This window comes from Taudactylus pleione, unplaced genomic scaffold (genome assembly GCF_031769625.1).
Source record: "Taudactylus pleione unplaced genomic scaffold, aTauple2 ptg000089l, whole genome shotgun sequence".
Taxonomy (NCBI): domain Eukaryota; kingdom Metazoa; phylum Chordata; class Amphibia; order Anura; family Myobatrachidae; genus Taudactylus; species Taudactylus pleione.
The window spans coordinates 15,142,346-15,160,550 of record NW_028284491.1 but is presented as its reverse complement, the minus strand read 5'-3'; the positions used below and the strand labels follow the sequence as shown (position 1 = coordinate 15,160,550).

At 41.8% G+C, this 18,205-nt stretch overlaps 1 protein-coding gene across 1 annotated transcript in view; it reads left to right on the top strand.

The window, feature by feature from the left end:
• Positions 1-16,130, top strand: part of ITGA5 (integrin subunit alpha 5) — a 97,617-nt gene extending 81,487 nt beyond the window's left edge. The window contains exons 22-30 of the mRNA XM_088469208.1: positions 1,226-1,305; positions 3,404-3,484; positions 6,797-6,902; positions 7,021-7,185; positions 7,292-7,372; positions 7,854-7,973; positions 9,119-9,220; positions 9,929-10,051; positions 12,889-16,130. Coding sequence (XP_088325334.1) covers positions 1,226-1,305; positions 3,404-3,484; positions 6,797-6,902; positions 7,021-7,185; positions 7,292-7,372; positions 7,854-7,973; positions 9,119-9,220; positions 9,929-10,051; positions 12,889-12,972 — 942 coding nt within the window. The 3' untranslated portion in view covers positions 12,973-16,130. The remainder of the gene's footprint in view (positions 1-1,225; positions 1,306-3,403; positions 3,485-6,796; positions 6,903-7,020; positions 7,186-7,291; positions 7,373-7,853; positions 7,974-9,118; positions 9,221-9,928; positions 10,052-12,888) is intronic.
• The last annotated feature ends 2,075 nt before the right edge of the window (positions 16,131-18,205 follow it).

The window sequence follows — 18,205 nt, the reverse complement described above, 5'->3', positions numbered from 1 at the left end:
TCCCGGCTGCTTTATCCTGGTGTGGGATAAATGACCTAGACGCCTGTCGTTTACCCGACTCCAGAAGACCGGCGCCTGGCATCCCGATCGAAGGGATGGCGGGCGCCTCGAGCGGACAGCCACGGGGGGGAAGGTTAGGTTTAGGGCGCCCAGGGGGGGACTTGGAGTTAGGCACCCCCCCGGGAGGGTTAGTCTAGGGGAAGGGGGGGTTAGGGTTAGGCACCCCCGGGGGGAGGTTAGGGTTAGGCACCCCTTCGGTGTAGGCAGTTTGGAAGGGGGGGTTAGGCACTTAGAGGGGGGATTAGGGTCAGGCACTTGGGGGGAGAGGTTAGGGTTAGAATAATCTTGCTAGGCCCTGATAGCTACCAACATTCTCTCTGGTTACCACGGACCCTTTGCTCTGCTTCTGCTGCTGTCACTGTTTCCTGAGTGACTCTCCACTGAACAGATCAGTTAGTGCTAATCTATGTTTAACGCCATTACTTATTGACTTTATCTGGACTGAATGAAAGGAAAAGTGTGGGTTAAAAACAGGAGTACAGCCAGTAAAATGAATCCATAGCTGTACTGTATTTAGAGAAAGAGAGAAGAATGATCCTTTTTCTAAGTAAATCATGAAATATATGCTCCAATTAGGCCAAATTCTTTAGCCCTCATGTGACTTTTTATTTAATTAAAGTAACTTGAATCCTATGTTATCTTTTCTTTTATACTGTATAATGTAAATATTAGGGGATGAATCTATAAAATGATTTGTTGTGGGTCATTACCTGGCTTTGTATGATTTATGCTGGTAAGTTTTTACCTGCACTATTCGGTAGAATCGCTACTTTTGTCTTTTTTTTGTGGTTCTCTCCATAAGCCGTCCTGTCAGCCTCCCTGTTGGTAGTAATCTCCCACTATGCAATGCATTAGAGGTATGGTCTAGTGGCTATAGGGGTGTGAGACATCATTGGGGTCTTCCATGTGGGAATTATCATGGATTCAAAATGACCCTTCGGTCCTATGAGGGAACTGCCATTTCACTTTTTCGTTCAGAATAAAAGGGAAAAAAAACAAAACTGTTTTTAAATCGCAAATCATTTAACAGACAATTTAACATGTCAAAAGTGTAACCATTTACACTCAGACTCCATGTTGCCAATATGTTACATCTGTATACATCCAAATTGTTTAATGGATCATTGTCAATTAATATTTTCCCCTCTGTTAATTTCTCCTCCAGCTTTGGGGTGGGCTGAGATTCACTGTGCCACATCTTCGGGACACCAGTCAGAAAGTTCGCTTTGACTTTCAGATTCGCAGGTATGTTGAAAACGCATTGAACCGGGACACTTGGGCCTTAGCGAGGGACATTGTTACTCCCAACCCTTCTAATATATACATCCGTTTATTAATAGATCTTTGTGATTGATGCAGGTTGGATAAGATTTAATTGTGCGCTGTTAGGTTTCTTGAATTGAGTAAATGATGTTCCGCTGTCCAGTGCTGGAGAAGTAAATTAGCCACAAGGTTCCATCGGAACCTCAGGCACTAACACCGCAGGAGAACCTTGCTTCTTAGTGCTCTCATCCCATAGAGGTGGGAGTCAAAAATGACTGTTTTCCTCATGTAAATTACTTGTATGTGTACAGCCCATCGTCAGACCCTTGTGTCTAATTTAACCCCACATCCAATATCTATTGTACTTTAAAAAAAAAAATTAGAAACCTCCATCCTTTTGGTCACCAGGTTTATTTTAGAGTGAATAGAGAAATCAATTAATTTTAGTCAATGTCAAGTTCATAAGATATTGTAAGTTGTCAGACTTTTATGCTTGGGTACTAGTGCAAAAAAAATCACGTATTAAAGCCGCCATTAACATTAGCTAACGTAAAAATCTAAATCAAGTGAATCTGAAAGGAACAGTAGTTTGGCTCTCACGTCACTCTCCCTTTTCTCTTTAGTTCACTAGAACTCAGCAGTTGGGTTTTTGGTTGCAATGGTGTTTTTTCTGTACTGGCACCAATATGGATAAATCTTAGACCTCATGCCAACTGATATTAAATTACATGCATTTCAGACACTAGTACAACTCATGGAAAGGAGTCTGACAATGAGACACACACTGTTTCCAGTGACACACAAGAGCCATGTATTACTCGCATTTAAATTGAGGCTTTTTGTCTGGATGCTGCTTGTTCCATTGAAATGAATGGAATGCTCATAGGCACACTTGAAGTCTATTCATTTCATTGGGAGTGTACTGTAAACATGCCCATTTGTGTTTAGAGATGTGGTGGAGATACATTTCTGGTTAGGTCACAGATGCATGTAAAAATCTAATCTCTTGTCAACCACATGTGAGTGCTGAGAAAAACGTGTAGGGGAACATATGTCAAACACGCTTGCATGACATGTGTTTTCATTTGCAATTCTACCAGCAGTGAGACCTTACTGCTGTATGGAAGCTTTTTTTTATTTTTTATTATTATTATTTCTAGCACAAGCTTGCAATAGCATCCTGTGCCGTAACATGCGCCCTGTGCTGGCCCCTCCTCTTTGTGCATGAAGTCTGGCATAAGGGACAGGTCCAGCCAGCATCCAGACATGCAGCAGCTGCACGGGGTGTCTAGAAGACGCTCCATGCAGCTGTATACACAGAAGGGTGTCTGCCTTTAGTGTCCAAAGGAAACCACTACTGGAGGCACTGCTGCAGCGTTCCTGGCTGTAGGGTGCGGCTCCAGGCATCCTACTAGCCAGAAGCAAAGGCCATGGGGGCAGCAACAGTGCCGCTCACAGAGCTCTTTGTGGTGGCACCAGTCGCACACCCTTATAGCCTATACAATGGTTTGTTAATCCTCTTATTTTCAATTCAATGTATGGCTATAAAAGAAAACAAACTCAATATTTCTATATACCCATTAAGGGTTTGCAGTCTGGAAGAAGCAAAAAACTCCTATAGACCTAGTGGCTGACACAGAATTTTGACCAGGGAGGTTACAGCTTTCTTCTATAGCTATCCCACATTGCTCTAGAGCACAGATTCTCAAACTCTGTCCTCAGGATTCCAAACAGTGCATGTTTTCCAGATCTCCTCACAGAATCACTAGTAAGAGAATTAGCTTCACCTGTGGATCTTTTAAAATGTGTCAGTGAGTAATCCGTGCACCTGTGCACCTGCTGGGTGACCTGCAAAATGTGAACTGTGGGGTCCTGAGGCCAAGTTTGAGAACCACTGCTCTAGAATGAAATTGCATTCTGGGTGCCTGCACTTTCCTAATGAGATGGCTCTGTTTTAGCAATTGTTATAACGGTCACAAATGTATCTTCGGGACAATTATCTGTTGAGTAGTTTCTTACGCAAAGCCTAGAGCACATTGTTTTTCACACACTGTATAAAGTCTTTCCATTCTCTTTACAGCAAAAACGCCAATAACTCCCAGAGCGAACTTGTGCAGCTAGCAATTAATGTAGAGGCTTTTACGTCTGTATCGTTTTTCGGGTAAGTTGGCTTATAACTGTTAAGGGGGGGAAGAGATCTTTGAATGAAAATTACATAATTTTTCGAAGGGTTTTAAAACTTGTGTGCAAAAAAATATTTGTGTCAATTTATTTACTGACAAGTATACAGGACCTAATGGGTTTTACATCACTTCTCTCACCACTCCTGATGGTTATATACATTTATACTCTATAGCAGGTGTCTTCAACCTTGGCCCTTCAGCTGCTGTGGAACTACACATCCCAGCATGCACTGCCATAGTTTTAGCATGCTTTTATATAAAAAAAGGTGGCAGTGCATGCTGGGATGTGTAGTTCCACAGCAGCTGGAGGGCAAAGGTTGAAGACCCCTGCTCTACAGCATCAATGGGAGACTAAATGCAACATATGAAAGTGCCTATTTTAAAATATATACTGTAGATACTAGGAAATTGTATGTGCATATAAAGTGTTAAATTGGGTAATGTGGGCTAATAACAAGAACTGGCTGACCACATTACTTACACATGACTGCCATTATCTGTTGCCACTTGGCCAGGGTGGCTGATTCCTACTAGACCAAAAAAGTGTCTGGTAGTGCAGCCAGGAGATGACTGTACATCCACATGCTGGTTGCAAACGCCCTCTGTCCGCATTTGCAGCCATGGTGAATAGGCATAAAACTATCACATTGCTACTTTTCAGTGCCACATGCAGTATGGGCACATTCCGTCTGGTCATTGATCACAGTGAAAATGTCTTTGCGTGTGGAACTTAAGTAGAAGTATGGTAATGCGCAGTATATAACTTCTGGACAATATTCATGAGTGAACATACAGTATCAGTAGTGATATATTTTTGGAATGGTGAGATCATGTTCTAAATACAAAAATAAATTACAGGTTTCAGTCTACCTAAACCATCATACAACTAGCTGATTGTAAACAGATGTATCTACTTCTAGAGTCCTAGCTCTGTTCTCTGTTACAGCCAATACCCCATTGTGTATGACTGCTGATTTCACTGTGTGCTTATTAATGATTGTAGTTTCCTCTGCATACTTTGTATCTGGGACATGTATTTACCTTGAGGTATTTCCTGTAAGATTATTCTGTCATTCTCCAAAATAATCCTGTGCTTCCAGCCATGAGCTAAAATGGGGGTCACCATTTTATTTTTAGTTCAGACTCAAAGCGACATTAAGTTTTTCCGTGGGTTTCACTACAAATTTTAATTCTGTGTGTCAAAAGCATTGATAATGGGAATCTCCTATACTGATTTGACTGATTATACCAAGAAGCTTCGGATAACTGGAGATGAATGAAGCAATCGCTACAATGGATCCGTGATGCAGCCATCCAATCTTTGCATTCTTTCAGATCTTTAGGCAATGTCTTGGATGCAGTGCCAGACAAATCTCCCGTCCCATTCTTTGCCACCTTCATAATGCCCCCCCAACAAACGTTTGACCACAGCAATAACAAAGCTCCAGAGTGCCCTGTCGCCTCCACCCCCTAAGGGCATGACATCGCGCAGAGAGGAGATGGGCCCCCAGCTCCGGGAAGTGTAGCACTGGAGGGTGGAGCCCCCAGCTCCGGGAAGTGTAGCACTGGAGGGAGGAGCCCCCAGCATCGGGAAGTGCAGCCACTTGGAGCTTACTGAGGATGCTACATGCGGATGGCTGCACAGACTACATTGAGCTGACCTGGAGCATATTTTTCACATCTAAAACTTGTCGTCTCAGCCAGTATTCCTAATCATCTTCTCTCTGACTCCTCTGTGCTGACTGTCACAAGTCTGCAGAGAACCGGGATCCACAGGGGCCCAGCCCTTAGCCTTGCTCTCTGGATGGCAGCACCAGTGATACTACTCTTGGTACGGCCCTGCCTGGAGGATCAGACGTTGCAGGCAAGGGCAGTGATGGTTACATTGGGAATGGTGGAATTCTTAGACATGGTAAAATACTTCAGCCCAGATCTTGAGCCACACGGCATATACAGCATCAGCACACTGATAAACGTTTGCATTCATTCCCATTTCATTCTAGAAAGCTTCAGATGATGTTTAATGGGGAAATCACAAGAGCTCTTCAGGTCTCTTTATTCATGTGTTTCTAGTGTAATAGGTATATTGTGTTGCTGCTGACAGGTTCACCACTTGTTCATGTAATGCACCTTTTGTCTCCCGCTTATCACCTTTCGGATGCTTGGCTTCCCTCCGGCACTGTAGGCTCCGCTTATGTTTGTTTTTGTTAAAAGCACTAATTAGGTTAAACTCTGGCCCAGGGCGGTTCAGCCACCTTTTATTCAGAAGACAAAAACACACATCCTGTCCCATAATTTCATTTGTTTGGAACTGTATTAACAATCAGCCAGACAGTGGTAATGTTTTTTGTAGAAGACCGGAAAGGCGACTGTCAGTTGTTTAAATAAAGGGCATACAGTAAATATCATATAATTTATACTAATTTAGGCCATTTATGAAGCACAGTACCATGGATTTGTGTCTAATTTGAAGCACAGTACTTTTGTATGTGTGTGCACTTGGATGGATTGCTAGTGAGTGCCCCAATGTGTGCGGACAGGTGGGGAAAACTGGAGCTATTAAAGTGTATCCTTCACATGGAAGTCTCACCTCTTATCACTTTAGTACTACCCCATTTTTATGTTTGCTTGGTTCAGCCTCATACATGATTTCTGTTCTGTAAATCCCTGGAAATCTGCTTCTCTGCTGAACTACAACATTAATGTGCTAAACTTGTTTCACTAAAACCATAGGGAGACGCCCAATCTCAGCCAGCTCAGAGCTAGTGGAAGATTCAAGCCTTTTATGAAGTGAAAATGGGCATGCGTCCTACAGCACAGAAATGATCACATACATCCCTTTTAACATCCTGTCAAATATCTCATTCTGTTAGCTCATTTGTACACTGCTCTGCAAAACCATGTAAGATGACATGCACAATCCATAATTCAGTAAGAATCCCTTCACTTTGCCTGTCTCCTCCCCTCTGCCCGTGCAAGCTGCTGCTCCTCCTCTATAAATGTGGACTTCCTGCTACCTAAACCTATGTGCGCCAGCTGAAATCTAGGTGCTCAGCAAGTCCAAGGATGGTTTTTCACTGCAGAGTGCATTGCATAATGTACAATTTATTGCTTGATCGCCTCATGAAGCTCCTCCCCTTCTGCAGATACATGAGACCAGCCTGCACCATCCTTATTTACCTCTTTAGAGAGTTTTCCTTTTGTCTTTTGAGGTATTTGTGATTTTATATATGTGAAGAGCTGTTTAGTGACTCCACAACTGGAATCATTGATCTGTACTTCCCTTTCAGGGTGTCAAAGCCAGATAGTGTTATCTTCCCACTTGCAAACTGGAAGACAATCAAAAAGCCCACTCATGTGGAAGAAGCAGGGCCAGAGGTCAATCACGTGTATGAGGTGAGAAAGCAGAGTTTGACGTGAACTAGTTGGGAATGAGAAATGACCTGTGACATGTTTGCACACACCTAACATGTGTAAAGAGTCATCAAGCTACTTTTTTCTTTTCTATTACCAGCTGGCAAACCTGGGCCCAAGTTCGATTAGCCATGGTATCTTAATACTGAGCTGCCCAATGATGCATAATGAAGAACATGTGATGTATGTTATGAACTATTCTGTGCACGGCTTGGCAAACTGTACCACTAACACTAATCCACCTGTCAATCCACTTAAACTGCAGGTAAGTAATATGATGCGTGTAATCGCTCTTCTGACAGCGTTATACTGTGTAGTCTCTGTTCCTATGTATTCTTACTCTTTCACTTCTCTGTATTCCGTATTCAAAGGAGCAAGACTCAGGGAAGACTGGCCATCACGTGGAACGCCGAGATACATCCCGAGTCCCTGCTGGAGGATCACATTTTCTTGTGAGTGTCCAATGGGTGTAAATCTCATGGGTGTGAATGCTGTACCATGCAGCCAGTAACACTTACAATTTGTATTTAAATATTGCTTTTGGCCTTTTCAATTCAATGGATTTACCTAACAAAGGTTCTCTCCTTGCATGCTTACCTAACATGCTGTCATTGATATGAATGTGTAGTTGCAAATTCAAACCGATGGATTTCCTAAGTCTAAAAGTTCCTTGTTTTAGCAAATGTTTGCCGTACAGTGACGCAATAGTATCCTGTTGCAGAGAGAGTTGTCATATACTGTATCTTCAGGCTATTTGAATATAATGCCCGTGCATATTCACTGTAGTATATGCAGTGGATATCTCTTGCTATACAGCGTAATCAGGCTGGAAATGTGCAGGTACCCTAGCAATATATGTGAGCACTTTAAGTAATATGCCAACACTCTTCTGTATTTGTATGTTATGAGCCAGTTCTGTAACTCTCTCTGTAGAAATGTCATCAGCACCACAAAGACTGTTTCCACCTACGCTGTGATGTTGGTGCACTGGAGAAGCAGCAGCGGGCGATCCTTAAAGTCCATTTCCGGGTCTGGGCCAACACTTTCTTACAGGTACGCCATGTTTCTACCAAACTCTCCTCATCTAAAAAGTGATTTTTGCACATTTTTTCTGTTGGTGTATCATTTGATTTTGTTTTGGCTTTTTTTTTGTTTTTCTTTTTTTTTCCGTTTTTGCTGAAAAGTCAGGGTGCATTGTTCATTACAAGTGATCATAAGTTCCCATAGATACATGTTTTATAACTCTCGCTGTTATACAGGTCAGAATTTCAGTGAGTTGGAAGTCTAATTTAAAACTCTTAGCGCCACCTAGTGGTTATAATAAATTTCAAACTCAAAAATATGTTGTTCAAATTCCTTCAGCCAACAAATCCTTTTGACACTTGTAGCGATTTATAGTTCAGTTTTGCTACAAACAACATGAGAGAAAAAAATATTCTATATTTATTTTTTTACTTTATTCTCCTGTAGTTTGTAGCAAAACTGAACATTAAACAGCTACAAGTGTCAAAAGGATTTATTGGCTGAAGGTATTTGAAAAACTATTTTTTTTCCTATCTTAATATTTCTGACAGTCAGTTTAACAAATTTTAGTCATACTGTACTTTAGTGTCTCTGCTGTTTAGCATCAGAGTACTGTCACCAACTAGATTCAGCCAGGGAAGCTACAGCGTTTTGTGGGCTGAATCCGTATTCCTAGGAATATGATCTACCCTGATGATGCTGGTTCCTAATGACACTTTCCCCCTGAATGTTGGTTCATGCCATACATTTACTGCCTGCGATGTGTAGATGACAAGTGCACTAATATTAATCTGCATAGTTCATAGAGTGTAACTTTTTCCCGTATCTTAATCAATTTAATCTAAAAATCAATTGCCCTGATTCAAGTGTGGTTTTTCATAAAAATTTTTTTTTTTAAAAAGTAATTGAGTTAAAATATAATTTGTGACTTTAAAGAGTAGGGAAGTGGCCATTCTATTCATCCATCAGAGACCAAATACAAACACTTGCCTTTGTAACAGAGCAGGAATGCAGAATGCCTCTGTGCTTGAAGTGGCGCTCTTACATGTGTATTGAATAATGATTTGTTGCTGGAGATGGTCGGACTTATGAGGCTCTGTATACCCATAGTGGTGATAACTGTGTATATGAACTGTCTAATGCCGTATTGCTTGTGTGTTTTTGGGTTTGTTTAGAAAGAGAACCAGGGATTTGCTCTGCAGTGTGAAGCAGCATATCACATTCAGCGACTACCATACAAAATCCTGCCTGCTAAGTATCCTCAGGGAACGCATCAGGTATGTTTCATCATTAAGAAGTTAGTGGAAGATTGGTTGAATATCAGATCAGTCCTTTAATATAGTAACATTACATCCTTATTACAGTGGAGTGTGTGCTCTCTACTCATCATGTTAGGTACTATGGGCCTGGTTCTGCGTTGTCCTATCTGAGATGAACATATGCAGAGAGAGTCAGATCTTCTGCGCTAAAGACAGGGCTGGCGCAAGTACTGATAGTAGTGATAATGACTGCTGTCACAAGCCGCGGGCTGGGAGCGGTGCAGTCGCAAAGCTGCAGCCTACTCTGTGTATCAGCGGATGTTCGCATGGGGATTCCAATAGCAGGAAGCTAACGTAATTGGGACTGCATACATACATGCGTCTCACAATCTGACCCGGTGTAGCTGGATAACAGGTTACAGTGTGGAAAGACAGTAATAACAAAATAAGGATGCCCAAAGTCACTTGCTACATGCACAATGTGTTTACTTACAGAAACACATTCGGCTATAAGATGTACAGAGTGACATTTTACCTTGTGCTTTGTACACACACTACTGTTATTTCTTGTTTAGAAAGTTAATATTGATCTGACCTTATAAAATCACTACTGCTATAATTCTGTCACCTTTAAAGTTCGGTGTCCTCTCTGGGCACTGGCTGGTATCCTTCCTAGAATATACAGCATAAATTAACACCTGCATAACATAGACCTCTGTTTTACAGGTCAATACAACTATTCACTGGCTGAAACCAGAGAGCAGTTACGGTGTACCACTGTGGATCATAATACTAGCCATATTAATTGGGCTGTTGCTGCTTGCACTACTTATTTATGTTCTATACAAGGTGAGTTCTAATATGGGTCACAGATGTGTTCACCCTCCCCACCTTCAGATAAGAGATGAGCTGTGTTTCACTATTTTATTATGAGGGGTTATTATAAGTCTATCCTAAATATCCAAGCTGCAAGTACATTGAGGCAAATATAAGATGGCCTGTCTCTGGTCTTCTGCAACTTTTACCACATAAATTGCTATTTTTCTCTGTCTGCACTGAGTTTTCTAGCCATGTCTTACATAATCGGGCAGTTATTCTGGGTTTGGTATGGGATGCCGGCGGTCAGAATCCCGAAGCCGGCATTCTGACAAGGTTAGGATACAGACTCCTGTTAAGTATCCTATCCCTAAACCTAACCCTCCCCCCCCCCCCCCCCCACCCCCAGTGCCTAACCCCAACACTACCCCTTACTGTCGGGACGCCGGGATTCTGACTGATGATGGCATTCTGACGTCTGCACTCTGAGTGCCAGCATGCCGACAGCCGGGATTGAAACTACATCCCGTTATTTCTTTGCTGCAGAATATGATGTACAGATTCATGGATATACAGTGCCTTGCAAAAGTATTTACCCCCCCTGGCTTTTTACCTTTTTTTGTTACATTACAACATGTCATTTATTTTTTTTGTTTATCTGAATTTTATGTGATGGATCTGCACAAAATAGTCTAATTTGGTGAAGTGAAATGAGAAAAATATATATAAAAAAGAATCTTTATAAATAAAATTCTGAAATTTGGCATGTGCATATGTAATCACCCCCTTTGCTATGAGGCCCCTCAAAAGTTCTGGTGCAACTAATTACCTTCAGAAGTCACATAATTAGTGAAATGAAGTCCACCTGTGTGAAATCTAAGTGTCACATGATCTGTCAGTATAAACACACCTTTCCTGAAAGGCCCCAGAGGCTGCAACACAACTAAGTCAGAGGCATCACACCATGAAGACCAAGGAGCTCTCCAAACAAGTCAGGGACAAAGTTGTTGAGAAGTACAATTCTGGGTTGGGTTATTAAAAAATATCCAAATATTTGATGATGACCCGAAGCACCATCAAATCCATCATCATCAAATGGAAAGAACATGGTACCACAACAAACCTGCCAAGAGAGGGCCGCCCACCAAAACTCAGACCGGGCAAGGAAGGCATTAATCAAAGGGGCAGCACAGAGACCAAGGGTAACCCTGAAGGAGCTGCAGAGTTCCACAGCAGAGACTGGTGTATCTGTGCATGCGACCACAATAAGCCGTACACTCCACAGAGCTGGGCTTTATGGAAGAGTGGCCAGAAAAGAGCCATTACTTAGTGATAAAAATAAGAAGACACGATTTAGTTTGCCAAAAGGCATGTGGGCGACTCCCAAATGTATGGAGGAAGGTGCTCTGGTCAGATGAGACTAAAATTGAACTTTTTCGGCCACCAAGGAAAACGCTATATAAGGCGCATACCCAACACATCCCATCACCCCAAGAACACCTTCCCCACAGTGAAACATGGTGGTGGCAGCATCATGCTGTGGGTATGTTTTTCAGCAGCAGGGACTGGGAAACTGATTCGAGTCGAGGGAAAGATGGGTGGTGCTAAATACAGGGATATTCCTGAGCAAAACCTGGTTCAGTCTGCCTGTGATTTGAGACTGGGACAGAGGTTCACCTTCCAGCAGGACAGTTACCCGAAGCATACTGCTAAAGCAACACTCGAGTGGTTTAAGGGGAAACATTTAAATGTGTTGGAATGGCCTAGTCAAAGCCCAGATCTCAATCCAATTGAGAATGTGTGGTCAGACTTGAAGATTGCTGTTCACAAGCGGAAACCATCCAACATGAAGGAGCTGGAGCAGTTTTGCCTTGAGGAGTGGGCAAAAATCCCAGGGGCAAGATGTGGCAAGCTCATAGAGACTTATCCAAAGCGACTTGCAGCTGTAATTGCCGCAGAAGGTGGCTCAACAAAGTACTGACTTTAAGGGGGTGAATAGTTATGCACGATTAAGTTTTCTGTTATGTTGTCCTAAATGTTTGATTCACAATATAAAAAAAAAACCACAACTTCACAGTTGTAGGCATGTTCTGTGAATGAAATGATGCACACCTTCAAACAATCCATTTTAATTCCAGGTTGTGACGCAACAAAACATGAAAAATGCAAAGGGGGTGAATACTTTTGCAAGGCACTGTACATTGGTGACCACATACACCTATCCTCAAATTGCGCCAAATAGCATGGACTTTAAAACTTTGCTCCACCAAAACACTAATTCTAAGTACCTAGTACACTATAAGCGTACTAAGCTGCAAAAATGAGGAAAAAAGTACAGAAACTAGGGTTAAAAAGGCAAAAGACAGGTACTAGTGACTTGCCCCATGCCATCATTATGCTTGTATACTAATTCCTTTGCTCCAAAAACTTACCTAGTACAATATATGCAAACTAAGATGCAAAAACACATGGGAAATACACCTATCTGCCCAATCATTGATGTATGAACAAAGAACACACTGAAGGGAGGCAGGAAATAAAGCTACATACATGGTAGAAGGTGAAGGAGGTAATGTAGAAGCAGAGTGGGTAACTCCTGTAGACACTTGTCACCACAGCATCTGTATAACGAAGATAACTAAATCTGCAACATCAAACTTTGTCTATTCAAACCAGATGCTGTTGTTTCCATGTGTTAAGTAATTTCCCTTAACCACAGGGTGGGGGGGGGAATTTGATAGAGATTTGCTTATTTGTAGCTTTGAGTGGTCATTTGGGGAGTTTTTGCAAATTTGGTGCCTGGTTGTGATTTTGTTATCTGTGTTGTTGCCTTTATATACATAAGTTATGTATTGTTTGTGTCCACACAGCTTGGCTTCTTTAAACGATCCTTGCCCTATGGAACCGCTATGGAAAAAGCTGAACTCAAACCTCAGGCTGCCTCTGAGGCCTAGACTGAGCATACAGCCTCGTCCCTTGCACTGCCAAACAATCTCCAAAAGGGAAGGTGAAATAACAGTCGTGACTCATCTTTCAAGTGGACACTACAAAGTCTGGGAGGGAGGGAGACAAAATGTCACACGGTTTTCAAAAATGTTTCTGGGTGTTGTGAAAGGCCCCATTGCTACAGGGACATTGTGGCTGAATCAGCTGGGCTTCCAATGAAGGCAAACTATTTTGAGGTCGATGGTGAGGACTCTTAAGACAAAATTAAAAATCATAACTTCAATCTTCAGATAGTCCAAAACAAGAATGTGGGAGGAACATGTGTTCGTTCATCCTGGTCTAAACCACTTTTTTGGTGCTGGTTATCACCTGATTTTAGATTACCCAGATTTCTTTTTTTGTTGTTTTTGTTTCACCGTTGCCTTCGGAGAGGCGAGAAGCAGAATACAGACATTGTGGATTGCTGCCTCACTGTGTACAGCGTTGGTTCTCCTTTGCTCAGATATAACTGGGACTCTCAGAGAAATCTAAAAGACTGTATATGTCCAAAACTGTGGACCCATGTAAAAATTGTGTATGGGGAGAGCAGATGTTTGAAGTTAAAATGAGTTGAAAATGGTATTTTTAAAACAAAGTTGTTAACTTATTGAGCTTTTTAGCACATAATGTGTATGCAGTTTTATGCAAATTATGTAGGAAAATGGCAAGGGGTGGGGGGTTTCTTGTGACATAGGCACATTGGTTATGCTTGAGCTTCCTGTACTCCATGAGCTGACAGTCGCTGAGGTAGCGCTGCATTGAAGACATAATCTGTGTACAGTTGAAATGAAATCTTTGTGCCGAAAAAAAAAAAAATTTTTTTTTTTCTTTCAAAATGGATCAAATACAGAGCTAATAATTCTAAACTGCATATAAGAAAACCAAGACTTTTCCACACACGTGTGCTGGTTTTTTTTTTTTTTTTGTTCTCTTCGCGGGTGCATATAGTCTATAAAGTTACATTGTCATAACATCTTGGATGTAAACTCCTAACTGCTGTGCACATTAATAGAGACTGTCCCCTGTAGAAATAAATGAGGGCAGGGCAAATTATTTTGTAATGTATTTAAAGGACGACGCTAATCTGTCTGCGCTGGCGACTCTAGCAGTATATTTAGGTGGTTTGCAAACAGACTTCAAGGGGAAGTGCTTAGCGCTGCTTAGAGAGCTCTATGTCTGCCACTTCAGAGAGACTGAAGACTCGGGACAAGTGCTTCGCAATGGACTCCTACAACATTGGGGAAACCTGGGTGGGCTTAGGGCTTGGTTACAGAAGCACAAGGACTGTAACTTATTGTTTTATTTTGGGTTTTTTAGGGCTATGTTCCAAGCACCAAAATGTGTTCTTTATCAGATTACAGTATTTCATACCAAAGACTTTAAGTGCCGTAAACTAAATGTTGCAGTTGTGGGTTTGTCATGTACCTGACTGAGCACTGATTTTGTTATCCATTTGCAAAACCTATCGTGACCACTGCATTGTTTGGGAACAGTCAGTAGTAAATCTGGTGCTTTTTATGTTGCTTGGTAACCTACCATAAAGTGTTAAACACATGAACACGTGGGTTTGCTGATATTTTAATGTGTTGCAAGTGCAATAAATGTGTTTTAGCTATGTTATAATTTTTTTTTTAATCTTTTACTTTGTAATACATATGAAGTGAAATATGGGGTTGGCTATTCTGATTATTTTTGTTTAATGCAATTTTATTTTTATGGTTTTTTTAAACCTCGGAACCACTTCTGTGGCAGAATTTGCACATTCTCTGCTATGACAAATCTGGCTTTTCTAGTGTGTTGTTGTTTGTTTGAGGCACTGGAGAAACTGTGTTGCCTGGATGTAGCTGGCAGGATGACATGCAGTATAAAGCATGATGTAAGCAGGAAACGTCTGGAGTGTTACATTGCAGCAGCATTCATGTTTCTGTGCTAAATGGCAGATGTTAGGCTGATAGAAACAAAGTAAAATGTAGAAGTGAAATAGAAGCTTTTAGAAATCTAATATTCCTTATTAAGGAGTGTTCACTTATGGGCAAAACCCCTTTATGTATTTGTCCTCTGTTTAGGAGGTGTAAGGGGGGAGGTCTTACCTTGAACCACACCATTACCTGAAGCTGGGAGCTGAAACACGCTGAATGCAGGCAGGCATTTATAACACAGGACATAATCCTAGACTACCTTTTCAGAATGGAGCACACCTATTTGATGTTGAAAAGGATTAGAAGGATTGTGACCCCCCTATGTACTAAGCCTTGGAGAGAGAGATAAAGTGGCAACTGTCATTTTTCAAACACAGCCTGTAAAGTGACCGGAGCTGAATGGTTGGTACTTTATCTGCGTCCACTTTATCGCCCTCCAATTCTTAGTACATAGACTCTTGAGTCCTGCACAGTGAGCTGCAAGCTGCCTGCATATATATACAATCTCCAGCTGCAGGTAATTATAGGTCAGGATGAAGCATGGAGGAAGTTGCGTTTTGCCTACAAGGAGGCAGTTCTTTCTAAGCAATGAGTATACACACATCTTTGCTATGTCAGTGGAAAGCTTTGTGAGTAGTGTGTTGTAGGAGGTTTATGCTGCCACTGCTTGTAATAGTAGAGACAGTTACCAAGTGGCTACAAGCTTTCTCCACTGGTGCCCATGCTACTCACACAGACAGTATACATACCTGAAGTGGAACAGTTACATTGTGTTGTGCTCAGGCTGTCTCTGATGTGGTCTGTAGCTGCCTTAAAGAAAAGACTCTAATCTGACGCTAAGCAGTTCTGCGTGTCTCCCTGTATAGCCAACCCTGTGTATTCTCATATTGTAAGAAACTTCATATCTGGTTGTACAATTGTCAGTTATGCAAAACGTCCGTTTGTGCTGTTACAATCAATATTTCCTTGTCTGACTCCTTTTCTCTTCTCCCATATTGGGTGATAGTTTTATTTTTCTATTTCCTCTCATTATTATTTTCCGAAGGATGATTCTTGTTGGCTTCTTTTCCTGCTGGGTCAGACTGTATGAGCTGAGCTGTTACAAACCGAGGTGACTAGACACCCCTAAAGGATTTACTAGGAATCATCTTTGTGTGTGTTGTTGGCTGCCTTTCTCAGGGGTATCATACTGTAATAAAATTTTATAAAACAAACTCTCGTGTGTTCTTTATTTCCTTGTTTCTCTATATATCGCAGAGCATCCGGTTATATTTTTGCTGTGCCTAACATAGATTGCAGGCGTGACCCTATATATCTGTTCTGACAGCATCTCTGCTATTCCAGCTGTCCCTACATCCCAATGGCAAGCTATTCTATTTTAAAATCTGTCTATTCACTATTTCTCCTCCCCTCTTTATTTTTCTTGTAGGTTTCTAAATTAGAGATTTTCAGACTCCTGTGATCTTGAAATGAGAAGAAAATGTGTTCATTGACTTTGTATTGCTGAAGGGGTCTCTATCTTCTATATGTATAAAACTGCAATGTGCAACAGCTAGGATGCCTGGGGAAGTTCAGAATTGATTTGTTAATCTCTGAAGTCTCCCTGTAAGTGAAGGCCCCATTTTAACAATGAACCTAAATACCATTGGCATATTTAGTTTAGTATTGCAGTGATACAAAGGAATATGCCATTGGTATTTATCATTACGTGCCTTGCCGGCGAGGTACAGCAACATCCTGCTCATCGGCGGGGCCCTCTGCTCACAAGGTTTATTTGATTCACTCTACAATACAGCTGGCAGAATATACAGCTGGTGAATAATACAGCTATCACTTGTTGATAACCCTATCATAATCAACACATAGATCCAGTACATGTCTGTATATAATTACATTTGATTGCAACTGACAAATTGGGCTAGATAGTAACACCTAGTGCAAATGGTCTTGTGGTAAACAGATAAATACAGTTATAAGTAAAAAGATGTGTACATACAAAGCAGGTTATTTGCCAGCCGTCTTGTTCAAATGCACTTGTTCATTGCAGAAAATCTCCCACAGCTCTAAAGGTGGCTAGTCCTGGGGAAGTGGGCAGCTACCAGGAAGTATGCAGGGCCCCAGTTTGCTCCATTTGTAGTCATCCAGTCATTGGGGGGAGGAGAGGAGAGGGGGGGTGTATTGGTCACTATGGGCAACTTCTCCAACAGTGATGATGTGTAACAGGTGGCCCGCCAAGCCTTTACTTGCAGCCCCTGGCAAACACTTCCCAACAATGGCCCGTATTCAATTTGGAGCGAAAAGCCGGAATCGGCAAAAAAGTTTCGCCGATGTCATTTCGCCAGGCGGAAAATTATCGGCGTATTCGATTTGAAAGACTTTCCGCCTAGGCGGAAAGTCAATGCAATGTAATAGGCGAAAAAAAGTGCAGAATTGGGGTTTTGGGGTGTAACATTGAGGGAACCCCCGTGCAGCCCAGACAGTCCCCCAAAGGTAAACTGTGTCAATTTAAAAAAAAAAACACAAGTACACCCCAAGGTCCCCAAGTATGCCCCAGGTGTTTTTTTTTTTTAATTGCAGGTGGATTTTTCACGTTTTTCAAAACTGAACTTTAGCAATTTTTAAATATGTTGGCTTACATGTTCAAGTACCCTAAATTTGCTGAGAAGTTATTTTCTGTAAAAAAAACCCCTCCTGAATACTATTCTTCACCACTTATACAAAAACGCCATTTAGCAGCTATTGAGCCCGTTTAAAAACACCAAATACCTTCAGCAAGCCAAATCGGGGGTAACCATAGCTAACCCCCATGTCAGAGCATCTTTTGAGGGGTGTCAGGCTGATTTCCCCAAATCTGACAGGACTTTCCGCTTGTTTAAGTTTCGCCGGGTCCCGTTTTCGCGTACTTTTCAAATTGAATAAGGCGATACGCGGGCACGCGCGCGATACTTTTCCGCCTGCGAAGTAGGCGAAAAGTCCGGGAGGCGGAAAAGTATCGCGGGTCCGCTCAAATTGAATACGGCTCCATGCCGGTGAAGGAGAATGGATGCCACGCACATGCACGCTGTGTCTGTTTAGGTGACTGCCGGAGTGCCGGGATTATCCCCACCGTGGCATGTGACCTTTTTGCCTTGTGCAAGAGCCCCAAATTTAACAACCAAAATGTTGGGTGGTATGCTTTCATATACAGTCAGGTGCATAAATATTGGGACATTGACAGAATTTTCATATTGTGGCCTCTATTCACCACCACAATGGCTTTGAAATGAAACAAACGATGTGCTTT